This window comes from Ogataea parapolymorpha, chromosome III (assembly GCF_000187245.1).
Source record: "Ogataea parapolymorpha DL-1 chromosome III, whole genome shotgun sequence".
Classification (NCBI taxonomy): domain Eukaryota; kingdom Fungi; phylum Ascomycota; class Pichiomycetes; order Pichiales; family Pichiaceae; genus Ogataea; species Ogataea parapolymorpha.
Window position 1 is genome coordinate 77,290 of NC_027864.1, and position 19,644 is coordinate 96,933.

At 46.8% G+C, this 19,644-nt stretch overlaps 12 protein-coding genes across 12 annotated transcripts; 7 read left to right on the forward strand and 5 right to left on the reverse strand.

Annotated features, from left to right (window-relative positions):
* Positions 1 to 18: 18 nt before the first annotated feature.
* HPODL_00202 (60S ribosome subunit biogenesis protein NIP7) lies at positions 19 to 564 on the forward strand (the record flags this gene model as incomplete). The annotated part of the gene is made up of 1 exon (XM_014080146.1): positions 19 to 564. One exon carries the CDS (start codon positions 19 to 21, stop codon positions 562 to 564), a length of 546 nt encoding a protein of 181 aa, XP_013935621.1.
* Positions 565 to 592: 28 nt separating this feature from the next.
* HPODL_00203 (signal recognition particle subunit SRP72) lies at positions 593 to 2,437 on the reverse strand (the record flags this gene model as incomplete). The annotated part of the gene is made up of 1 exon (XM_014080147.1): positions 593 to 2,437. The coding sequence occupies one exon, from the start codon at positions 2,435 to 2,437 to the stop codon at positions 593 to 595; it is 1,845 nt and encodes a 614-aa protein (XP_013935622.1).
* Positions 2,438 to 2,532: 95 nt separating this feature from the next.
* HPODL_00204 (Mitochondrial ATP-dependent RNA helicase of the DEAD-box family) lies at positions 2,533 to 4,089 on the forward strand (the record flags this gene model as incomplete). Its single annotated transcript, XM_014080148.1, has 1 exon — positions 2,533 to 4,089. The coding sequence occupies one exon, from the start codon at positions 2,533 to 2,535 to the stop codon at positions 4,087 to 4,089; it is 1,557 nt and encodes a 518-aa protein (XP_013935623.1).
* Positions 4,090 to 4,107: 18 nt separating this feature from the next.
* HPODL_00205 (Spindle assembly checkpoint kinase) lies at positions 4,108 to 5,076 on the reverse strand (the record flags this gene model as incomplete). The annotated part of the gene is made up of 1 exon (XM_014080149.1): positions 4,108 to 5,076. The coding sequence occupies one exon, from the start codon at positions 5,074 to 5,076 to the stop codon at positions 4,108 to 4,110; it is 969 nt and encodes a 322-aa protein (XP_013935624.1).
* A 319-nt stretch (positions 5,077 to 5,395) lies between these two features.
* On the forward strand, positions 5,396 to 6,238 carry HPODL_00206 (sorbitol utilization protein SOU1; the record flags this gene model as incomplete). Its single annotated transcript, XM_014080150.1, has 1 exon — positions 5,396 to 6,238. The coding sequence occupies one exon, from the start codon at positions 5,396 to 5,398 to the stop codon at positions 6,236 to 6,238; it is 843 nt and encodes a 280-aa protein (XP_013935625.1).
* Positions 6,239 to 6,303: 65 nt separating this feature from the next.
* On the reverse strand, positions 6,304 to 7,500 carry HPODL_00207 (Alpha-ketoglutarate-dependent sulfonate dioxygenase; the record flags this gene model as incomplete). The annotated part of the gene is made up of 1 exon (XM_014080151.1): positions 6,304 to 7,500. The coding sequence occupies one exon, from the start codon at positions 7,498 to 7,500 to the stop codon at positions 6,304 to 6,306; it is 1,197 nt and encodes a 398-aa protein (XP_013935626.1).
* Positions 7,501 to 8,359: 859 nt separating this feature from the next.
* On the forward strand, positions 8,360 to 9,706 carry HPODL_00208 (uncharacterized protein; the record flags this gene model as incomplete). Its single annotated transcript, XM_014080152.1, has 1 exon — positions 8,360 to 9,706. The coding sequence occupies one exon, from the start codon at positions 8,360 to 8,362 to the stop codon at positions 9,704 to 9,706; it is 1,347 nt and encodes a 448-aa protein (XP_013935627.1).
* A 50-nt stretch (positions 9,707 to 9,756) lies between these two features.
* HPODL_00209 (putative leucine-rich repeat-containing protein) lies at positions 9,757 to 12,402 on the reverse strand (the record flags this gene model as incomplete). The annotated part of the gene is made up of 1 exon (XM_014080153.1): positions 9,757 to 12,402. The coding sequence occupies one exon, from the start codon at positions 12,400 to 12,402 to the stop codon at positions 9,757 to 9,759; it is 2,646 nt and encodes an 881-aa protein (XP_013935628.1).
* Positions 12,403 to 12,605: 203 nt separating this feature from the next.
* On the reverse strand, positions 12,606 to 13,454 carry HPODL_00210 (uncharacterized protein; the record flags this gene model as incomplete). The annotated part of the gene is made up of 1 exon (XM_014080154.1): positions 12,606 to 13,454. One exon carries the CDS (start codon positions 13,452 to 13,454, stop codon positions 12,606 to 12,608), a length of 849 nt encoding a protein of 282 aa, XP_013935629.1.
* A 147-nt stretch (positions 13,455 to 13,601) lies between these two features.
* HPODL_00211 (uncharacterized protein) lies at positions 13,602 to 14,114 on the forward strand (the record flags this gene model as incomplete). Its single annotated transcript, XM_014080155.1, has 1 exon — positions 13,602 to 14,114. The coding sequence occupies one exon, from the start codon at positions 13,602 to 13,604 to the stop codon at positions 14,112 to 14,114; it is 513 nt and encodes a 170-aa protein (XP_013935630.1).
* A 69-nt stretch (positions 14,115 to 14,183) lies between these two features.
* HPODL_00212 (Protein SOF1) lies at positions 14,184 to 15,545 on the forward strand (the record flags this gene model as incomplete). Its single annotated transcript, XM_014080156.1, has 1 exon — positions 14,184 to 15,545. The coding sequence occupies one exon, from the start codon at positions 14,184 to 14,186 to the stop codon at positions 15,543 to 15,545; it is 1,362 nt and encodes a 453-aa protein (XP_013935631.1).
* A 126-nt stretch (positions 15,546 to 15,671) lies between these two features.
* On the forward strand, positions 15,672 to 19,643 carry HPODL_00213 (5-oxoprolinase; the record flags this gene model as incomplete). Its single annotated transcript, XM_014080157.1, has 1 exon — positions 15,672 to 19,643. One exon carries the CDS (start codon positions 15,672 to 15,674, stop codon positions 19,641 to 19,643), a length of 3,972 nt encoding a protein of 1,323 aa, XP_013935632.1.
* Between the last annotated feature and the right edge of the window lies 1 nt (position 19,644).

Genomic DNA, 19,644 nt, shown 5'->3' on the forward strand with positions numbered 1-19,644 from the left:
ATTTGATATACTTAATCAATGAGACCGCTCACCGAGGAAGAAACCAAGGTGGTTTTCGAAAAGCTGGCCAACTACATTGGCCGTAATATTGCATATCTTGTGGATAATAAAGAAGACCCTCATGTTTTCAGATTACAAAAAGATAGAGTCTATTACGTCAGTGATCGCATAGCGAAAGTTGCAACTTCTGTCGCAAGACCAAACCTCATGTCCCTTGGTGTGTGTTTTGGAAAGTTCACAAAAACTGGGAAATTTAGATTGCACATCACTTCCCTGAAATACCTGGCTCAATACGCAAAATACAAGGTCTGGATCAAGCAAAACGGAGAAATGCCATTCTTATACGGAAATCATGTCCTCAAAGCACACGTTGGAAAGATGAGCGAAGACATTCCAGAACATGCCGGAGTGATAGTTTTCTCTATGGCAGATGTGCCTCTAGGATTTGGTGTTAGCGCAAAGTCGACTATCGAAGCAAAGAACTTGCAACCAACAGGTATTGTGGTTTTCCGTCAAGGAGACATTGGAGAATATCTCAGGGACGAAGATACGTTGTTTACATAGATCTTAATGATGTTTGCCGGTACATGAACTATTTTTTCCCCTTCTTCTTCTTGCTGGCCTGCTTTTTGCCTACGGCAGGCGTCGATGAGCTGGAACCGATGTTGAGGGACTCCTCTGTGGCTTGGTCAACGAGACCTCCTTGGGTGTCCTTGCCCTTCTTGCCCTTTTTTGGTTTGTAGTAAGACCTATCCTTCATTGGTAACCACCTTTCCTCGTCCAACTTTTTGGAGAGATCCTTAGGAAGCTTTTTAGGTTTGTTTCGCTTTCGTTTTTCCACTCTAGTGATTCCCTTACTGGTCTTGGTGGTAGATGTTTTTGATATCAAAGGCTGGAGACCTTGTTCAAGTAGCGAATCTGTATCAACTTCTAAAATCAGTGGATCCACGTTGCCCAAGCTAGTTTCAGCTTCTCCGCCCAAAACCACGGAGACCAGGGGATCTGAAGACACCGCAGACTGCAGTTTTAGGAATAGTTCTTGAGACTTTGGCTCGTCGAATGTTATCATTTGGAACGCCACAAATTTCAATAGTTTTAGTTGGTCGACGGTCTTGAGCTCTGCAGAAATTAAATGCTGATACAGGCTAAGAAGAAGCTTAATTTTGTCGTTTTCTCTGTCAAGCTTGTCGTACACTGCGAAAAGCAAACAGGCAACTGCTGGCCTGAGAAGCACGGGCGAGTCGGCTTCAACCGCAGCCTCCAAAACGCGAGCAGCATTCTGAGGTTTTCCGGCACTCGCACTCAATTGTGCGGCGAACAAACACAAGCCCAGCTTCTGTGGATTTCTTATCGCTTCTCTGAATACCAGTTTTTCATTGCCCAATGATTTGAGGTTCTTCGAGTCAAACTCTGTTATTTTAGATATGGCAGCCAGGGCCTGTGGCAATAAAGACTCTGGAAATTGATGTTCGTGCTTGGCTGCAGACTTGGAAACGGATTTTCCAGCCTTGTATGCTAGCAAGATTTCATTGCGATGTAGATCCCTTATTTGCCTTATCGCCAATCTATCAAGGATTTTGTTGAGCGACTGGGGGAATCCAAGGTTTTTGTACAACAAAGCTGCATTAGACGGTTGATGTTGGAAGGAAGCAAGATTGGTGGTGATGAGAACTTTCAAGACCTGGTTCTTGAGCTTCGACACGTTAATTTCGTCGTAAAATGGCTTAGCAGCATCGTTACCACTCAAAAGTTGTGTAAGAAAGGCAATTTCAACGTCTATAGGCGCAAGTTCTTCCAGCTGTTCCTCTTCTTCATAATCTGCAAGGGATACCAAACACTGCTGTCTGGCTTCTCGCAGAAGCTCCAACGAGGCCTCATAATCGCCGTCCCTTAGGAGAATTAGCGCCGAATTGAACTTTTGATCGTATGAGTTGGAATGTGGAGCGGAAACTGGCTGTAGGGTGCTGTCCTCAGAATACACTTTCATCTGCGAAAGCACAGCGCGTTCATTAACACTCAGATCCAGCACTTCTTCTGGTGGAGTGCCATTCAACAGTTCTCTGTATATTTCGAGCGCTTTCTCGTTTTTACCAACACGATAGTAGTGTTGAGCTAAGACATGTTTTAGCCCGCGATTAGTTGATCCCTGAGCCACAAGCTCTGCCAGCGACTTTTCGTCATCTAGCTTGTAGTAGATGTATGCCAGTTCAACGGCGAGGATGTCACGATTTTCAGCAATAAGGTCACTGTGTTTGTCAAGCATTTCACGGGCGGTCTTGTAATTGTCAAGGTTGATGAGGGCCACCAAACATTGTTTGAAAGCGGCAACATTGGTAGGCTCTTGACTCAATATCTTAGATCCCAGATCAAGGACTTGTCTGTGGGAATCAGACTTCGAAAAGATCTGCAATTGAGAGACCAAATCCGACAGCGACATGGTGTTGACGTTGGTCGATGAGTTTTAATGATGAAAAATTTATAGCAGGGTAATTCATGAAAAATACATATATAAATTTCTCTTGATCTATATCTATGCTACGGTCAATCCAGGCGTTACCATACTCTTTCAGAAGAGCCCAGTGCATCTCCGGAAGGAGGATGTTTGCTTATTCTGCTCCGTGGTCTGCATCGTATGCGAAATCGCCAGCTAAGTCTTCTGGCAAGCCCAAGATAAGCTCGAGCGAGGAAAAAGCATATAAGTTTGGAAATGGCCCAGCCCTCAAAAGCTTCGACAAAGAGGATCTACGGGGTCTATCTGGACTCTACGAACGCGTGCATGAATTCTACGAACTCAAGTTACTTCCCGAAGTGAGGTCAGCAATGATAGAAGAGCTGAAAGAGAATACGGTTCTTAAGTCCCAGAACTACATGAGTCCAAACAGGAAAAAACTGTCGGAGTCTGAGCTGAAGGGCCTTGTGATACGACCTACTAACATCCAAAAAGCTGCTATCAAAATTATAAATGGCAACCCCAAAACCCCCAAGCTACTGAATCCTTACATTCTGGCTGGAGAAACGGGATCGGGGAAAACGTGGGCATACTTGGCACCACTTTTGCACAGATTGCGCGAGTTTTATATTGCAGAGGGCTTTGAGCAGTCCAATAAGCCGGGGATACGAAGTGTTATTTTGCTTCCAACCCACGAACTGGTTGACCAGGTCTTCAAAACCGTGGAACATACCAAAAATACCTTAGGCACGAAAGTGGTGCTGTGGGACTTGGACTCGAACTTCAAAGATTTTATGGATAGTTATAGACAAGGAATTGACGTTCTGGTGACCACACCAGGGAAACTGGCGTCTTTGGCAAAATATGATGATATTCAAAACCTCAGACAGTTGCTGAAAAATGTCAGTTTTTGTGTGGTTGATGAGGCAGATACACTCATGGACGAATCTTTCATCGAGGATACTTATGACCTGCTTAAAAAAATGAACGGTCTGCGTCATTTGGTCTTCGTCACGGCTACCATCTCCTCCTCGCTGAGAAAAGTGGTGAAGTCATTGTTCCCTGACTTTGTTCCAATCACCACTCCATCGCTCCACAAGATCCCTAAGGCAATTGAGATCCGTGTGATAGACGCCAAACCCAAACCATATAACGGGTCACGGCTTAAAGCACTGGCTCAAGTTCTTTACGCTATCCATTGTGATGGAACAGAGCCAGGTTATGAAAAAAGAGTTGTCGTCTTCGTTAACGAGAAAAAGCATGCTCCGATTTTAGCCCAGCAGCTCCGAGAGAGATACAAACATGATGTAGAGAGCATGACGTCAGACGACACACCTGAGGATCGAAGACGAATTCTAGAGCCTTTCATCAGTCCTCCCCAGCCACTTAAGGATCCTTCGAAGCCAACGCTTAAAGTGCTTATATGCACAGACCTGATGTCCAGGGGTATCAATTTCCGCGGTGTGCGTAACGTGGTACTGTACAATATTCCAAACATGACCTCGGACCTGGTCCATAGAATGGGACGGACAGGCAGAATGAACCAATCGGGAAGAGCGTTTTTGATTCTGGAAGATAAAAGCGCTCCTAATACCAAGGGACTTGCAAAGGTGTTGCGTAATAACAGACGTTTGGCGTAGACGATATTTGTACATAAATTAAGTATTTTCAAGACTCATAAAGGTAGATGGCCAATGGAGCCGATTTTTGAGTATCCAAGGATGTTTGCCAATTTCTGAGAGTCTGAAGCGTTTCTCTGGCTCGTACTTTAGCAACTTGCGGATAAGGTCGGCGGCATCTGGTGAGACAAAAGACGGAATGCGAAGGTCCACTTTTGCGATGCGTTTATACGTGGTGCTTGAGTTCTGCTCTTCAAATGGAGGCCTGCCAACCAGAAACTCATATAGTAGGATACCCAGTGCCCACACATCCACTTTTTCGTCGTGAGTTTTGGCTTCCACCATTTCTGGTGGCAGGTAATCCAACGTGCCGCACATCGTCGTTCTTTTGGAATGCCCAGGAGCGTAAACGCTCCACCCAAAATCCGAGAGTTTGATCTGGTTGTTGAAATGAAGCAATATATTTTCCGGTTTGAGGTCTCTGTGAACGATATGTTTTTTGTGTAAGTAACTGAGCGCACTGGCGACTTGGAAGGTGTAGTAGGACGCGGTGACGTCATCAAACCGCCGTTTGGATTTGAGCACTTTATAGAGCTCTCCCTCAGCCGCGTATTCCAGAATCAGGTACACGTTTTTGTGATCGTGAAACCAGCCGTACAAACGTAAACAGTTCACGTGGCGCACGTTTGCCTGTATCTCGATTTCTCTGACGAATTGTTTCTCGACCTTGTAGTTTAGCAATTCGCGTTTGTCCATGACCTTCAATGCACACACGAACCCCGTTTCGATCTCCCGCACACAGTAGACCTTACCAAACTTACCTTTTCCCAGCTTACGACCGAGCTCGAAATCACTGATCTTCCAATTCTTATGGAGCTGCCTGGGCAAAGATTCCATGGGGGTCGACTTGCGGAGTGACAGGCGGTTGAATACGGAGCTGCGAGCGTCCATAGATCTGCGCACTGGAGACTTTGTGGGCCAAAAAGGACTTTTCGCAATATCCGCCATTTGTTTACAATTGTGACAAGCGAAATTTACACATTTTCACAGCCTTGAAAACTAGCACCAGGCTGGCCTCGGAGTAACTGATCTACATCCGGCACATTAATTAATGGTCCTAAGAGGCTATCACACCAAACCTCGTCTCAGACGCTATTTGAGGGCTCGGTATTGTTCTTCTGAAGATCAGCTTTGCCGCTCTTCCTCGGTAAAACAGGATGCGGCACTTAAATCCATTCTGGGTTTTTCCAAGAGAGCGATTACGTCATTACAGAAAGGGTTGCTACCAATGCATATATATATTTCTCTGCCAGTCGTTTGATTTACAATGGTGAAATCACAATTGCTTGATATCGGCGAATTGCCAAGGCCAGAGCCTAAGCTCGAAGGATCTCCATTTCAGCTCTTCTCTCTCAAAGGCAAGGTGGCCGTTGTGACCGGTGCCTCGAAAGGCATTGGTTTGGCGGTCGCTGAAGCCTATGCCAGCGCAGGAGCCAAGGTGGCCCTTCTGTTCAATCGGACACCCATTGACGAGATCGTCAAGGAATTCACTGATAAATACGGTGTGGAATGCCGCGGCTACAAATGTCCCGTGACTGATTTCCACGCGGTAAACGACACTGTCGACAAGATCGTTTCCGATTTTGGTAAGCTAGATATATTCGTGGCAAATGCAGGTGTAGCTTGGGATAAAGGCGAGATTTTGTCTATCGAGGACGATGAGGAGGCCATCAATGAGTGGAAGAAACTGTTCAGCGTCGATGTTGATGCCATCCATTATTGCGCGAGAGCAGTTGGCAAGTATTTCAAGAAACAGGGATCTGGCTCGTTTATCATCACCTCCTCCATGTCCGCACACATTGTCAATTTCCCCCAACTGCAGGCCCCATACAACGCCGCCAAGGCTGCTGTCACACACTACGCTCGCAGTTTAGCTGTCGAATGGGCAGGTTTCGCAAGAGTTAACACTGTGTCTCCCGGATACGTCAAAACTGAGCTTGTGGCACAGCTCCCAGCAGACCTGATGAACAAATGGCTGGGACTGATCCCACTTGGTAGATTGGCTCTTCCGAAAGAGATTGCAGGCGCCTACGTCTTCCTTGCCAGTGACGCAGCCAGCTATTGCACAGGTACCGATATTTTAGTTGATGGAGGCTACTGTGTGGCTTAGTACATTCTATAGATTTTTCTACGCAACTCACAGTGAACTATTCATGTTCTAGTTTTGGTAAACATCTATTTGTAGTATCTCTCGTAATATTCGTATGGTGGAATGAGACTGTCCTCCTCCGTGCGCTTAATTTTTTCCTCCTCCAGTTCCTCGGTCCATTCATTGAATTCCTCCTCGCTGCCAATTGGTCTCTCAGCAATGGTGGTCAACCGGAAGGCATGTCTCAGGTTGTCGGAATCCCAATCAAGGGTGGCGGTGTGCAGCAGACGACGATTGTCCCAAATGGTGATAGTTCTCTCATCCCATTGAGCACGAATGTGAGCGTCCAAACAGGTGTCCAGGTGTCTGAACAGGAAGTTCAGGAGGGCCTGACTCTCCTCCTCTTTGAGACCCAGGATTCTTCTGGAGAAGCCTCTGTTCACAAACAGACATTTTTTCTTCAGGACAGGATGGTATCTGACCAGTGGGTGGATCGAGTCAATTGGGGTTTTTCTCTCAATACCACCCTGTTGTCTGGCATTGAAAGCCTGGTCCTTCGATGTGTGAAGAACCTTAAGGCCGTCCAACAGCTTCTTCATGGTTGGTGAGAGTCTTTCGTAGGCCTCAACAGTGTCAAGGAACTGAGTGTCTCCACCAACATCGGTTTGCAACATACCAAACAGAGTGATTCCAGGTGGCTGGGTCTCGTATGTAACGTCAGAGTGCCACGAAATGTTGTTCAGCTTGTTGGCAAAAGTCTTTCTGGCCTCATCCTTGCTTCCTCTTCTGAAGGTAATGTGGAACTCTGGCTGCCCCAGAGGTGCTCCAGAGGTAGGATGAACATGCAAAGGACCGAAATGTCTGCCCCAGTCTTTGATGAAGTCGAACGATTGGTCCTTGAAGTCTTGGTCTCTGAACACAACAACACCCCTTTGCTCCACAAGCAAAGCTAGATCGTCTTTTTGTCTTGGGGTAAGGGCACTCAATTGCACGCCAGTGACCTCGGTTCCGAGCTTAGGACTAAGCTTTCTGGTTTGAACTTTCTCGCCGGAGAGCAAGTTTTGGAAAGTAGGGTCACCAAAGTAACCTCTGTCGGTGTGTCTGAATGGCTTAGGGTTCGTGAAAGCCATTTGGTGCTTTGGATCCCAAGTAGGAGTCCAGGCTGGATACTTGAGACGCTTGTAGTTCTCATCAGAGATAGAGTAGACGCCATTCCGGATGGTGTCTTCTCCCTTTCTGAAGTGAATATCGCTGTTGCTGTAGACAGTGAGTGGAACGACCATGATTGTATAGGGAAAGGCTAGTAAAGTACAACCTTATTTATAGTTTCTCTTACGGCAAAGCTGTGGTGGTGGCAGACAACAACTGTGGATAAATTACATCTGACTCACGTGACTTGCTATCTATCTGTTCCCGATAAGGAAATCGATAAGTGTTCTGACTAATATGGGGATGGCCAAGGATCGGGTGCCACATCGGTCGCTCACCGCACCTGGGCGGTAGTTTGTCTCCTTGTGTCGGAGTTATCTGAGCTACCGTTAGCGCAACCGAGTGTCAACCGAGTGTCAACCGAGTGTCAGTCAAACCAAGCCGCACGGCCCCGAGCGATTTTCCACTTCAAATGTCATGTTCCTTCAGTTATGATAACTAATTAATTGAGTGGGTACTGGCAGTTAGTTTTGATGGCTACTGTGTAGGGGTAACCTTGCTAGACGGGAACAATCAGACTATGTGACTACATGATTTTTTGTCTCCATTGAGCACTCGCTGGGGAGAGTTTGTTGAAGTCCATTGATTCTGGTATCTGATGCAATTTACAACCGTACAACCGGAACTTGATTACTCCTCTTGAATAACGCTACTTCAAGATATTTTCCCACACTCTGAAAGCGATTCACGCCGTATTATTTTGCGATATATTGACCACTTTTTGACTTTAGTGATGCACAGCCTTGTATCAAGTGATCCCCTATAGTGCGTCACACGTTTCAAGCTGCCCATTACCGTCTACAATTGTGTGGTTTAGTGCCTTTCTTGGAAGCATCACCGTATTGATCTAGCTTTTACTATATAGACTACCTCTAATCCTTATAACGTCAGATTTACACAATATTTTTTTTACGGTGCAGCAGCAGGTCCCAAATGCTCCTTCTATTCTATTTTGTCGTTTCTTGTTTTGCACAGCAGGCAATACCCATTTCGAACGCCCGTGTGGCTATTGTTGGTTCTGGCGCTGGAGGTGCTTCATGTGCCTATTATCTCCAGAAGTTCACGGATCATCAATTCAATATCACAGTATTTGAAAAAAATAGCTATGTGGGGGGTCGAGCCACCAATATTAACTTTGATGGAGTCGAAGCAGAACTGGGGGCTAGCATGTTTATTGAGGACAACAAAATCTTATACAATGCTGTTGGAGAGCTCAACCTAAGTTTCGCAAACAGTTCTTCCGAGTCCACCTCGTTCGCACTTTGGAACGGAGAGTCCATTGACTACATATTGGAGCCTTCGTCAAACTCTTTGGTCACATATCTAAAGCTCGTGTGGAGGTTTGGGCTCTACTCCATTGCAGCTGTAAAATATCAGCAGCAAAAAGCTATGAAGACGTTTCTCACCGAATACTACGAAAAATACTATCCTCTATCATCTCTCAACTCGGTCACTGATCTGCTGAAATATACATCTGTGGCAGCCAAGGACCTATTCAATTCTATATGGGTGAGCGCTAACTACCAGAACTTTGTGCAATCACTGACCCGAAATAATTATGCTCAGAATCTAAATGCAATACATTCTTTGGGAAGTTTAGTGCTGCTCTCTGGAGAGTCGTCGTTGCATGTCGAAGGAGGAAATAACCAAATATTTGAGAGATGGATACAGGCCTCCGATGCTGATCTGCGACTCAATACCACAGTAACGGCAATTTCTAAAACATCGTCAGGATACGCTGTCTCGTACGGCTCGCACACCGAGGACTTCGATATCGTTGTCCTTGCGGGACCATATGACCAGTTGGACATCAAAACCAACATCTCTGTGTCACTAGTCAACGTTCAATATGTCCATCTCTTTGTGACCCTGGTGAGAACGGCAAATTTGCTGTCGGAAAGCTCGTACTTCAACAATAAGAAGACCCCGCAAACAATCTTGACCACAGGTGGTGATGAGTTCAACTCAATTGGCCTTGTGGGATACAGTGAAAAATTCCAGGAGTATGTGTATAAAGTGTTCAGCTTCCAAACTCTGAATGAGCAACTACTGCAGCATATATTTGGAAAATACTCAAACAAGTACGAGAAAATCTGGTACAGCTATCCATATTTGAATCCAATAAGCAAGTTCGACGATTTCAAACTCGCAGAGAACCTCTACTACCTCAATGGCATGGAACAATTGATAAGCACCATGGAGACTTCTTCATTAGCAGGTGCTACCGTTGCTGGGTTATTAGCCCAAGGAAGGAATACTACGCAGATAACAGTGCCGTAATTGTCATGCACTAAATTACATATGATATACATAGGCCCTGGAATTGAAAATTAGCTAACGGATATCTTACGTCCCTGCGAAAGCTCGTCTTTGGAATCGGGCTCAGGCTGGCTGGCTTCGTCTTTGGTTTCGCGTATCATGTTCATAATGGAAAGGTCTATGGCTGATGCTGAGTCGGGATTCGGTTCGATTCTAGCATCGGGGTGTCGGAAAGTATGAGCTTTGATCGGACTTTGCAAAGCTACAGCACCGGCAAAGTACTCGTGGTCTGCACTGCGACGCTGGCTATGAGGTGTGGGAGGATCTGAAGAGACGGTAGTCATTGTGGTAGCTTGCGTGATCACTGGGAGTGCCGGCGCAGCCAGGCTAATCTTGTTGATCGGGTTAGCTTCTTGAGATGGCTTTCTTGAGGAACTTGTGACTAGTGATGAGTTCGAAGCGTTGACCTGCCGTGTCAGAATCACCCCTGAAGGATAAACATTCTCATCAATTGAGACCGCCCTCGACGGCTGGCTTGAAGCGACTGGTGAAGGAAGCTGTGACCCTTGGTCCAGCTGAGGTTTTTCAAAAGTGTAGTTCGCACTAACTGGGGTAGCCAAGGTTGTAGTCTTGGTAGCCTCAGATACGGGCGCCGCTGAGCTAATTTGTTCCCACACGCTCCCTGTGGCTGGAGATTGTACTGAAGATGTCTTCTGGGAGAACGGTTTCTGCGGTGGAAGCATGTGATCAGAAGAATTCAATAGATTCTTGTTTGGCGTCAATATCTGAGCTTGAGGAGTTATCACCTGCGTCTTGTGGCTGTCCAAATTTAAAGGCGGAGGCTTTGACCGTTGTGAGGCCCTCGAATCGATAGAATCTCGTGCATCCTCGTGTTTTTCCTTGGAAGACATGCTCACTCTAGACTGAGAGCTCATCCGATTATTCAGCATATCCGATGACATCGAATTATCTCCGGTAGTCGTGGTAGTAATTATCTTGTTGATGTTCATCGTGGAAACGCTTTCGGCCATCTTTGAAATAATGCTTGCGTCCAAAAACTTATTCAACTTTAATTGAGCAGATTTTGCATCAAGCAATAATCTCGACTCAAATATTCCAGGCTTTGAGCCATCAATGCGCAGATCATTTGAGTAATCAACTCCATTGAACAAGTTGAACAACTCTATTCTGTAACCTCTGTTGCTAGCCACAGGATTACCAACTAAGTACAAGATGTTAAGCTTGACAACGTCATTATTCAACAAAAAAAGCGGCTTCATCTCAGCAACCTTGGTCAGCTTGTTCTGTCGCAAATCAATCTTTTCCAATGATGAGGCATTCTCCAAAGTATCCAAATTTGTTAGTTGATTACCACGCAAGTTGAGGATGGTCAATTTGGTCAGCGTCTTTGGGAACGTTTTCGTGTTGACGAGCTTGTTGTATGACAGGTTCAGTGACTTGAGATTGTGAAGTTTGGCCAGTGCAGCGTGCGGAATCTCCGTCAGGTTATTGTACGACAAATCAAGAGACGATAAATTCTCTAAATTGGTGAACGCTTCTTCGCTAATTCTTGTTATCTTGTTCTCTGTGAGCGACAAATGTTTGAGTAATCTCCAATGGATCTTAGAGAATTCATGCGGGTTTGAAGAAATAGGAATCTGGTCAATAGTAGGGAGTGTATCTTTCGGGGTGTACCGTGATTTGTGATGGTACTGATATTGTCTTCTAGGAATCAATGCATATTTGTCGTCAGTGGGAAGTCGTGAAGCGTAGTACGATGATGGTGGTGACGTGGTTTCTGGAAGTGACCCACTGAGGTAATGATGGTGGGAAGATCCATATGAACTAGAGAAAGTCGCGGAGTTGTGAACTGAGGGGGAAGAAAAAGAGCCTCGTTTGGTCATTGGAATGGCGAGAGACGACGTAGATGAGGGTGATGGCTCAGAATCTTCAGAATACATTGATCCGCGCTTGTTTATGTCGTCGTGGACCAAGGTAACAAGTATGTCGTAAGGGTCTGTGATGTTCGTGCGTTTGACCACCAAGAATCTGATGTTTTCACTCAGTATATGCCAGCCATAGATCTCCTTCGGATCCATGTCTGAGATCTCTAAAACAGAAAGGTTCTTGAATATCTTTATAGGTGTTGACGTATCGAAAGGATACTCCTCGTGGCCTTCAATAAGTTTAGCATTGGGATCTGTCGCCAACCTGAGACAGGGGAGTTTTGTAAATGCAGAGTACAGGTATTTCAGATCGTTGATGATATTGTCTCCCTTTTGGCCACTTGAGCTTAGCGTAGTCCACAGTGCTGACACGCTAGACATAACTGACTTAACACTAGACATCGAGTGAATCGATTGAGCGTCCGATTGTATGGCCTTGTTTCTTTGAAATTCACTCAAAAATGAGACATAATTGTTAGAGCTCTCGGTATCGATATTGTCCAGTCGAATGTTCATTGGGCCTACGCTGATGCCGAGTTCCTGAAATTTACCCAGTAAAAAATACAGATGGTGAAGAGAAAGAGACAGTCTGACAGGCTTTGTCGACTGTTGCTGTTGTCTCGGTATCGAATTGGGCTTGCCATTTGTATTTGTCTTAGGAGCACTCTTCTTGTAGGCCACTAAAGCATTGGCTAGCTGGCGCTCGTGAGATTTTATGAACGTGGCCAAGTTATGGATATACACGTCTCCGTCGCAGGTGTTGGCACCCATATTAGGAAATGAAAAAAATATCCAGACACTAATGGGGTATCAAGGTCCCCTTAACCACTTCTTCACGGGAAGTAGGGATATTATCTTGCCAAGCAGACTGCCAGGATACTGAAACTAGTCACTTAATTAGAAATTAAAAACCTGTACGCCATTTGTTTACATTTTTTGCATAAAATTGAGCTGGTAGCACGACCCTTGATAGCTTAGTGAGATGCAGCCGAACAGTAATCTCCTGATGCCACAGAGTCCTGCTCACTTACAGGAGCACGTGAAGGACCCTCGGAGGCTGGAAGCTTCGACGTACTCGTGTTTGCGGTGATTATACGCTCAAAAATACTTGCTGGAGGAATCGCAGATGTAGAAGCATTGGTGTCGATGCTCCGGCGTCTTCTATTTCGAGTCGAGCTTGCAATTGTAATCACAGAAGAAGAGTCTGCGCCGTGAGCAGTTTGGTGAGAAAATGAAACGGCTGTAGGAGTGGTGCTTCCGGTATAGCTTAGAATGCTTGTGCCGTGACCTTGCGTGCCGCTCGAACCGCCAGGCACGATAATCATGTTGCTTGGGACGGAGCTGCTGGCGGATGTCAATGCTGTTGGTGCAATAGAGGTCATTGCCGTGGACTTGACTGATGGATCGTAATATTTGTAACTTGAATCGATTTCGTCATCTTCATTGTCGCTTTCGTCCGAAGAGTTCGATAAAATGGGCCTGGTGCTGACGTTATCACCTGTCGAGACCTCTGTGCTGCAAAAACTGTTTCTTTCGTCGGGGGTCCTTGTTCCCGTCACGGGAATTGCCTCTTGTTTGACAGGTTCAATTTTCCTTGTGTCCCTGCTGGAGCCTTGAGAAGCCTGAGGTGCAACGGGTTTATTGTTGTTCATCAGCCGTTTCACCCACGAAAAACGGCCGCTTCTGAAAGGTTCACTGTTCGAGCTTTTCCGCCTATGATCAAAAGAGCCGCGGTGGCGGGGCTCGGCCGGAGCCGTGTCTCGTGGCACTTTTTGTGCACCGGACAAGCTCGTTCGTGGTTGTAAAGATGGCTCAATTTCCATGTAATTGCTCTGAGGGGTGTTTCAGAATAAAAGGTTTGCTGCCTAGATATGTTCAGTATGCTATTTTATTCTAATTATCTAGTGAAGTGGCTGATTGTAATTAACACAGCCACGGACCTCAATAAAAATATCTAGCAATAGCATTCAATGAACAGGGACCAGCATCCAAACTCGTTCCACGTCCTTGGCTACGTGGTGGACCCCACCGACGTACTTCTGTATTTCCTGGCTTTCATCTTCCCGCCGGTTCCAGTTTTCCTCCGGAAAGGCTTTTTCAGCAGCGAGTTGCTTATTGTCGTCCTGCTCACTATCTTAGCACATCTTCCGGGTCTCCTCTACGCAGTATACATCGTTTATGACACCAGCTTGGTGACTGGCTCAGATCAAGGGGTTGAGTCGAGAATCAGAGCCCGTGCAAATGGCAATGGGGAGTACCAGGCCCTTGATGAAGATACGGAAGCTCAGCCTCAGCCTCAGAACGTTGTCTCTCCTACTCCACAACGTCCAGCCGCTCAATTTTACTACGAGGATTCCGGTCCGGATACTCCTCATGAAGAAGTTCCGCAAGAATCTTCCTCGCAGCCTCCAAGCTACAGTGACGCCATCAAATATTCTGTTTCGCCACCTCCTGTTGGAGACCACAAAGTCCAAATGGATTAGATAATCGGGGTTGCACGAGAAAAATAAATTATATAGGCCGGCTGTGCTAAATAAATTTTTTTAACTTTTATGAAGATCAAGACCATCTCAAGATCGTCGGACACTTATGTGCCCGTTCGAAATACCCAGGAAAGTTCTCTGCCCCGTAACTTGGACCCCTCTCTGCATCCATTTGAGCGGGCGCGAGAATATACAAAGGCGTTGACGGCCACTAAACTCGAGCGCATGTTTGCACAACCATTTATAGGACAACTGGGCAACGGACATCGTGACGGTGTGTACTCAATTGCCAAGAACTTCCGCAGTGTTAATAAGATTGCCACCGGTTCTGGAGATGGTGTCATCAAATATTGGGATTTAACAACAAGGGATGAGTTGTATAGTTTCAAGGCTCACTATGGTATGTGTTCTGGGCTAGTTGTCACCCCAACCCACAAGCTTCTATCTTGTGGACATGACAAGACGATCAAACTGTGGAAAGTTTACGACGAGAACTTTACAAAAGAAGAGGACGAGTCGGAATCCAGTACCCAGGGCCTGGAAAAGACTTTTTTGGGTGAGCATGCATTCCAGTCTTTGGACCATCATTACAACGATAGTTTGTTTGTCACCGGTGGAGCCACCATCAACTTATGGGATGTGAACAGAAGTCGTCCAGTGTCCGATTTGTCCTGGGGAGCAGACAATATCACCACCGTCAGATTTAATCAAACCGAAACCTCTGTGTTTGCTAGTGCTGGCTCGGACAACTCCTTAATTCTGTATGATATCCGCACAAATTCGCCTACGCAAAAGATAAAAACCAGCATGCGTTCGAACGCACTCTGCTGGAATCCAATGGAGGCGTACGTTTTTGCGTCCGCCAGTGAGGATCACAACGCATATTTATGGGATATGAGGAACATGTCGCGTTCTATTAATGTCTTTAAAGACCATGTTTCTGCAGTGATGGACGTTGATTTTTCGCCTACTGGTCAAGAGATTGTGACAGGATCATATGACAAAACGATTCGAATTTTTGGCTACAGAAAGGGACACTCAAGAGACATTTATCACACGAAAAGAATGCAACATGTCTTTATCACAAAGTTTTCGATGGATAGTAAGTACATTTTTTCGGGCTCTGATGAGGGCAATGTGCGGCTTTGGCGTGCCAAGGCTAACGAAAGAGCAGGTCCGAAGTCCACAAGACTCAGAAACAAACTGGAATATGACGAAAAATTAAAGGAGAGATATGGTAACATGCCTGAGATCAGAAGAATACAGAGACACAGACATCTCCCGGCAGTGGTCAAGAAAGCAGGAGAAATCAAAAGAATAGAGATCGAGAGTCAGAAGCGCCGTGAGAACAACGAGCGCAGACACTCCAAGAACAAACAATACAAGAGCGAAAGAGAAAAGCATATTGTTGGTCAGGTGCACAAACAATAGCCACACCTGAGGCTATGCAGGCGATAATATTTTTTTCAAATGTCGGGACTAGTTTTCCGCTATATAGTTTCATAGTAACGGAAATTTTCTGAACGTTCAGTATAAATACTTTGTGGATTCTTTAACATGGGAACCAAAATGGCCGGTGTGAGAATCGCAATTGATAGAGGAGGAACCTTCACCGACTGTGTTGGTAGTTGGGACTCCGACTCCGGCAAGAAAGACGTCATTATCAAGCTCTTATCAGTGGATCCTCAGAACTATCCTGATGCAAATCTAGAAGGCATTAGAAGACTGATGGAGATTTATACTGGTGAGAAAATACCCCGTGGAGAGCCACTCGACACGTCCAGAATTCAGCATCTGCGTCTGGGTACCACCGTTGCTACCAATGCTCTTTTAGAGAGAAAAGGGGAGCGCTGCGCTTTGGTGACGACCCAAGGCTTCCAGGATATTCTCCGCATCGGTAATCAGTCCCGGCCACACATCTTTGACTTATCCATTGCCAAGCCTGATGCCATCTACGAGAGTGTTGTCGAGATCGACGAGAGAGTCACTTTGGAGGACTTTGTTGAAGATCCGCAAAGGAATTACACGGCACCAAATGGGGCTGACCTGGTCAAAGGTCTCTCTGGAGAGACTGTCCGCGTGCTTAAGAGGCCAAATGAGGACGAAATCAGAAGCTTGCTGACGGTCCTGTATGGAACTGGTGTCCGGTCTCTAGCCGTCTGTTTGCTTCATTCGTTCACCTTCCCAGACCATGAGCTTCTGGTTGGCAGAATTGCTGAAGAAGTTGGATTCACTCATATTTCGCTCTCACACAAGCTCACTCCAATGATCAAGCTTGTTCCAAGAGCCAACTCGTCTGTGGCAGATGCATATTTGACTCCAGAAATTAAGAAATACTTGTCTGGCTTCGAATCGGGCCTCAAAGACGGTTTAGCCAGCGTTGCACGCGGAAAGACGTCTGGCGTGAAATGCCAGTTCATGCAGTCGGACGGTGGTTTGGTCGACGCTTCTGGGTTTTCTGGTCTGAGAGCCATTTTATCTGGTCCAGCCGGAGGTGTTGTTGGCTACTCCAAGACCTGCTACGACCCTAAAAATAAAATTCCTCTGATCGGTTTTGATATGGGTGGAACATCCACGGACGTTTCTCGGTTTGGAGACGGCAAGTTTGATCACGTTTTCGAGACCACCACTGCCGGCGTCACAATTCAGTCTCCACAGCTGGATATCAACACGGTGGCTGCTGGAGGAGGCAGCATTCTTGATTTCAAAAATGGTCTCATGACGGTCGGCCCAGAGTCTGCTTCATCCCACCCGGGCCCTGCATGCTACCGCAAGGGTGGCCCGTTGACCATCACCGATGCTAATTTGATTTTGGGAAGACTCGTGCCAGAGTATTTCCCAAGCATTTTTGGGCCCAACGAAGACCAGCCACTGGATATAGAGGTTGCCGAAAAGAAATTTCAGGAAATGACAGACAAGATCAATGCCGCCCACCCACATCTTCCAGCGATGACCATCCAGCAGGCCGCATGGGGTTTCCTCAAGGTTGCCAACGAGACCATGGCCCGTCCAGTCCGCCAGCTGACAGAGGCTAAAGGTCACGTTCTTGCAAAACACAGACTGGTTTCTTTTGGAGGTGCTGGTGGACAGTGTGCGTGCGACGTGGCAAAGCTGCTCAACATCTCTGTTGTGCTGGTGCACAGATTCTCTTCTGTTCTGTCGGCATACGGCATGGCGCTGGCTGACGTTGTCGAGGAGGTGCAGGAACCCTCCTCATATCTTCTTGAGGATAGCACCCAATCTTTGCTGCAGGCCCGTCTGGAAGCACTTAAGCAGCAGGCAGCAACATCTCTGCAGGCCCAAGGCTTCAAGAGTGAAGATATCTCGTTCGAAGAGTATTTGAACCTGAGATACCAGGGAACAGAGTCTGGACTCATGGTGGTTAAAGGCAAAGACTGGGACTTCAAAGAGAATTTCTTCGCCCTCCACAAGCGCGAGTTCGGGTTTATCTTCGACAAAGAAATCATTGTGGATGACATTCGTGTGAGAGCCATTGGAAAAGGACTTGACAGACAGGAAGAGTACGTGGATGACCAATTGCAGCGTCTCAAATCTGAAAACCGTCTGGCTATCGTTTCCAAAGACAAAGTCCAGTTTGTCAAGAAAACATTCTGGGGTGACGAGGATCTAGACACTCCTGTGTACAGACTAGAACAGCTCGATGTTGGCACTCAGATCGTCGGACCTGCTATTGTCGCCGACGGTACCCAGACTAACGTGATTCCTCCTAAGGCTACGACTACCGTTCTGAACGCACACCTTGTTATCCAGTTAGCTGAAGAGAAGAAGTCTATTGCCACGGGTGACGAGGAGATTGTCGTGGAGCCTGTTCTGCTATCTATTTTTGGCCACAGGTTCATGGATATTGCTGAGCAAATGGGCATTTCGTTGCAAAAGACTTCGGTGTCTGTCAACGTCAAAGAGAGACTCGATTTCTCTTGCGCTTTATTCGATCCTCATGGGAATTTGGTTGCCAACGCGCCCCATGTTCCCGTCCACTTGGGATCGATGTCCACCTGTGTTGCTACCCAGGCCAAACTCTGGGAGGGAAAGCTGAAACCTGGCGATGTCCTTATTTCTAACCATCCTTCTGCTGGCGGAACGCATCTTCCGGACATCACGGTGATCACGCCAGCCTTCGACGGCGACAAGATCATATTTTACGTTGCTTCACGGGCACACCACGCAGACATCGGAGGAATTTTGCCAGGGTCCATGCCTCCAAACTCAAAGGAGCTGTGGGAAGAAGGTGCTACCTTCTACTCTGAGCTGCTGGTGAGAGACGGAGAGTTTCAAATGAACAAAATCACTAAGATTATGTTAGAGGATCCAGCCAAGTACCCCGGCAGCTCGGGAACCAGAAGATTGTCCGACAATATTTCCGATCTGAAAGCCCAGGTCGCGGCAAATCAAAAGGGTATTTCTCTCATCGAGCGTCTGGTGGACGAGTTCGGACTTCCTACCATCATCAGATACATGACCGCTATTCAGGAGAATGCCAAACAGACAGTTTCCGCTATGTTGGACCAGCTGATCGAAGAGCACGGCGAAGAGAATCTCGCTTGCACAGACTACATGGACGACGGCAGTGCGATTCAATTGCAAGTTCGCAAGGACCGCGAAGACGGCAAAGTTGTTTTTGATTTCACAGGAACCTCTCCACAGGCCTACAACAACTTTAATGCTCCAAGAGCCATCGTTTTTTCTGCCATAATCTACTGTCTGCGGTGTCTTGTGGACGAGGACATCCCGATGAACCAAGGATGTCTGGACCCTATCAAGGTGGTCATTCCTGAGAGCTCGCTCCTGTCTCCCGATGACGGTTGTGCTGTTGTTGGTGGAAACGTGTGCACGTCGCAACGTATCACAGACACAATACTGAAAGCTTTCCACGTGATGGCCGACTCCCAGGGATGTTGCAACAACTTCACCTTTGGTACTGGTGGAAACACTCCAGACGGGAAATATGCTCAGGGATTCGGATACTACGAGACCATTGCTGGTGGCCACGGAGCGTCTGCCAAATGGGAGGGAGTTTCTGGAGTCCACACGAACATGACCAACACCAGAATCACAGACCCTGAGGTTTTCGAGAAGAGGTACCCTATCATTCTGCGCGAGTTCTCTATTAGAGAGGGCTCCGGTGGTGATGGTATGCACAGAGGAGGTGATGGTGTCGTAAGAGATGTGGAATTTAGAGTCCCTGTCACGGCTTCTATTCTTTCTGAGAGACGAGTGATTGCGCCGCATGGAATTGCCGGCGGCAAGGACGGCGCCAGGGGCGTGAACCTATGGATAAAGAAGACGAAAAATAGCGAAGGTAAGGAGTCGGAGCGGATTATCAACATCGGTGGCCGCTCTTCTGTCCAGGTGGCAGCAGGAGACCGCATTCGAATTCTCACTCCCGGAGGAGGTGGGTACGGTGCTACCAATGGCGAGTCGAAAAAACGAGCCCAGCGGCACGGGGGCCACAAATTCACGTTTTCTGGGTCGCTGGCTGCGCGCAACAGAATTCAACTGGAAAATTAGC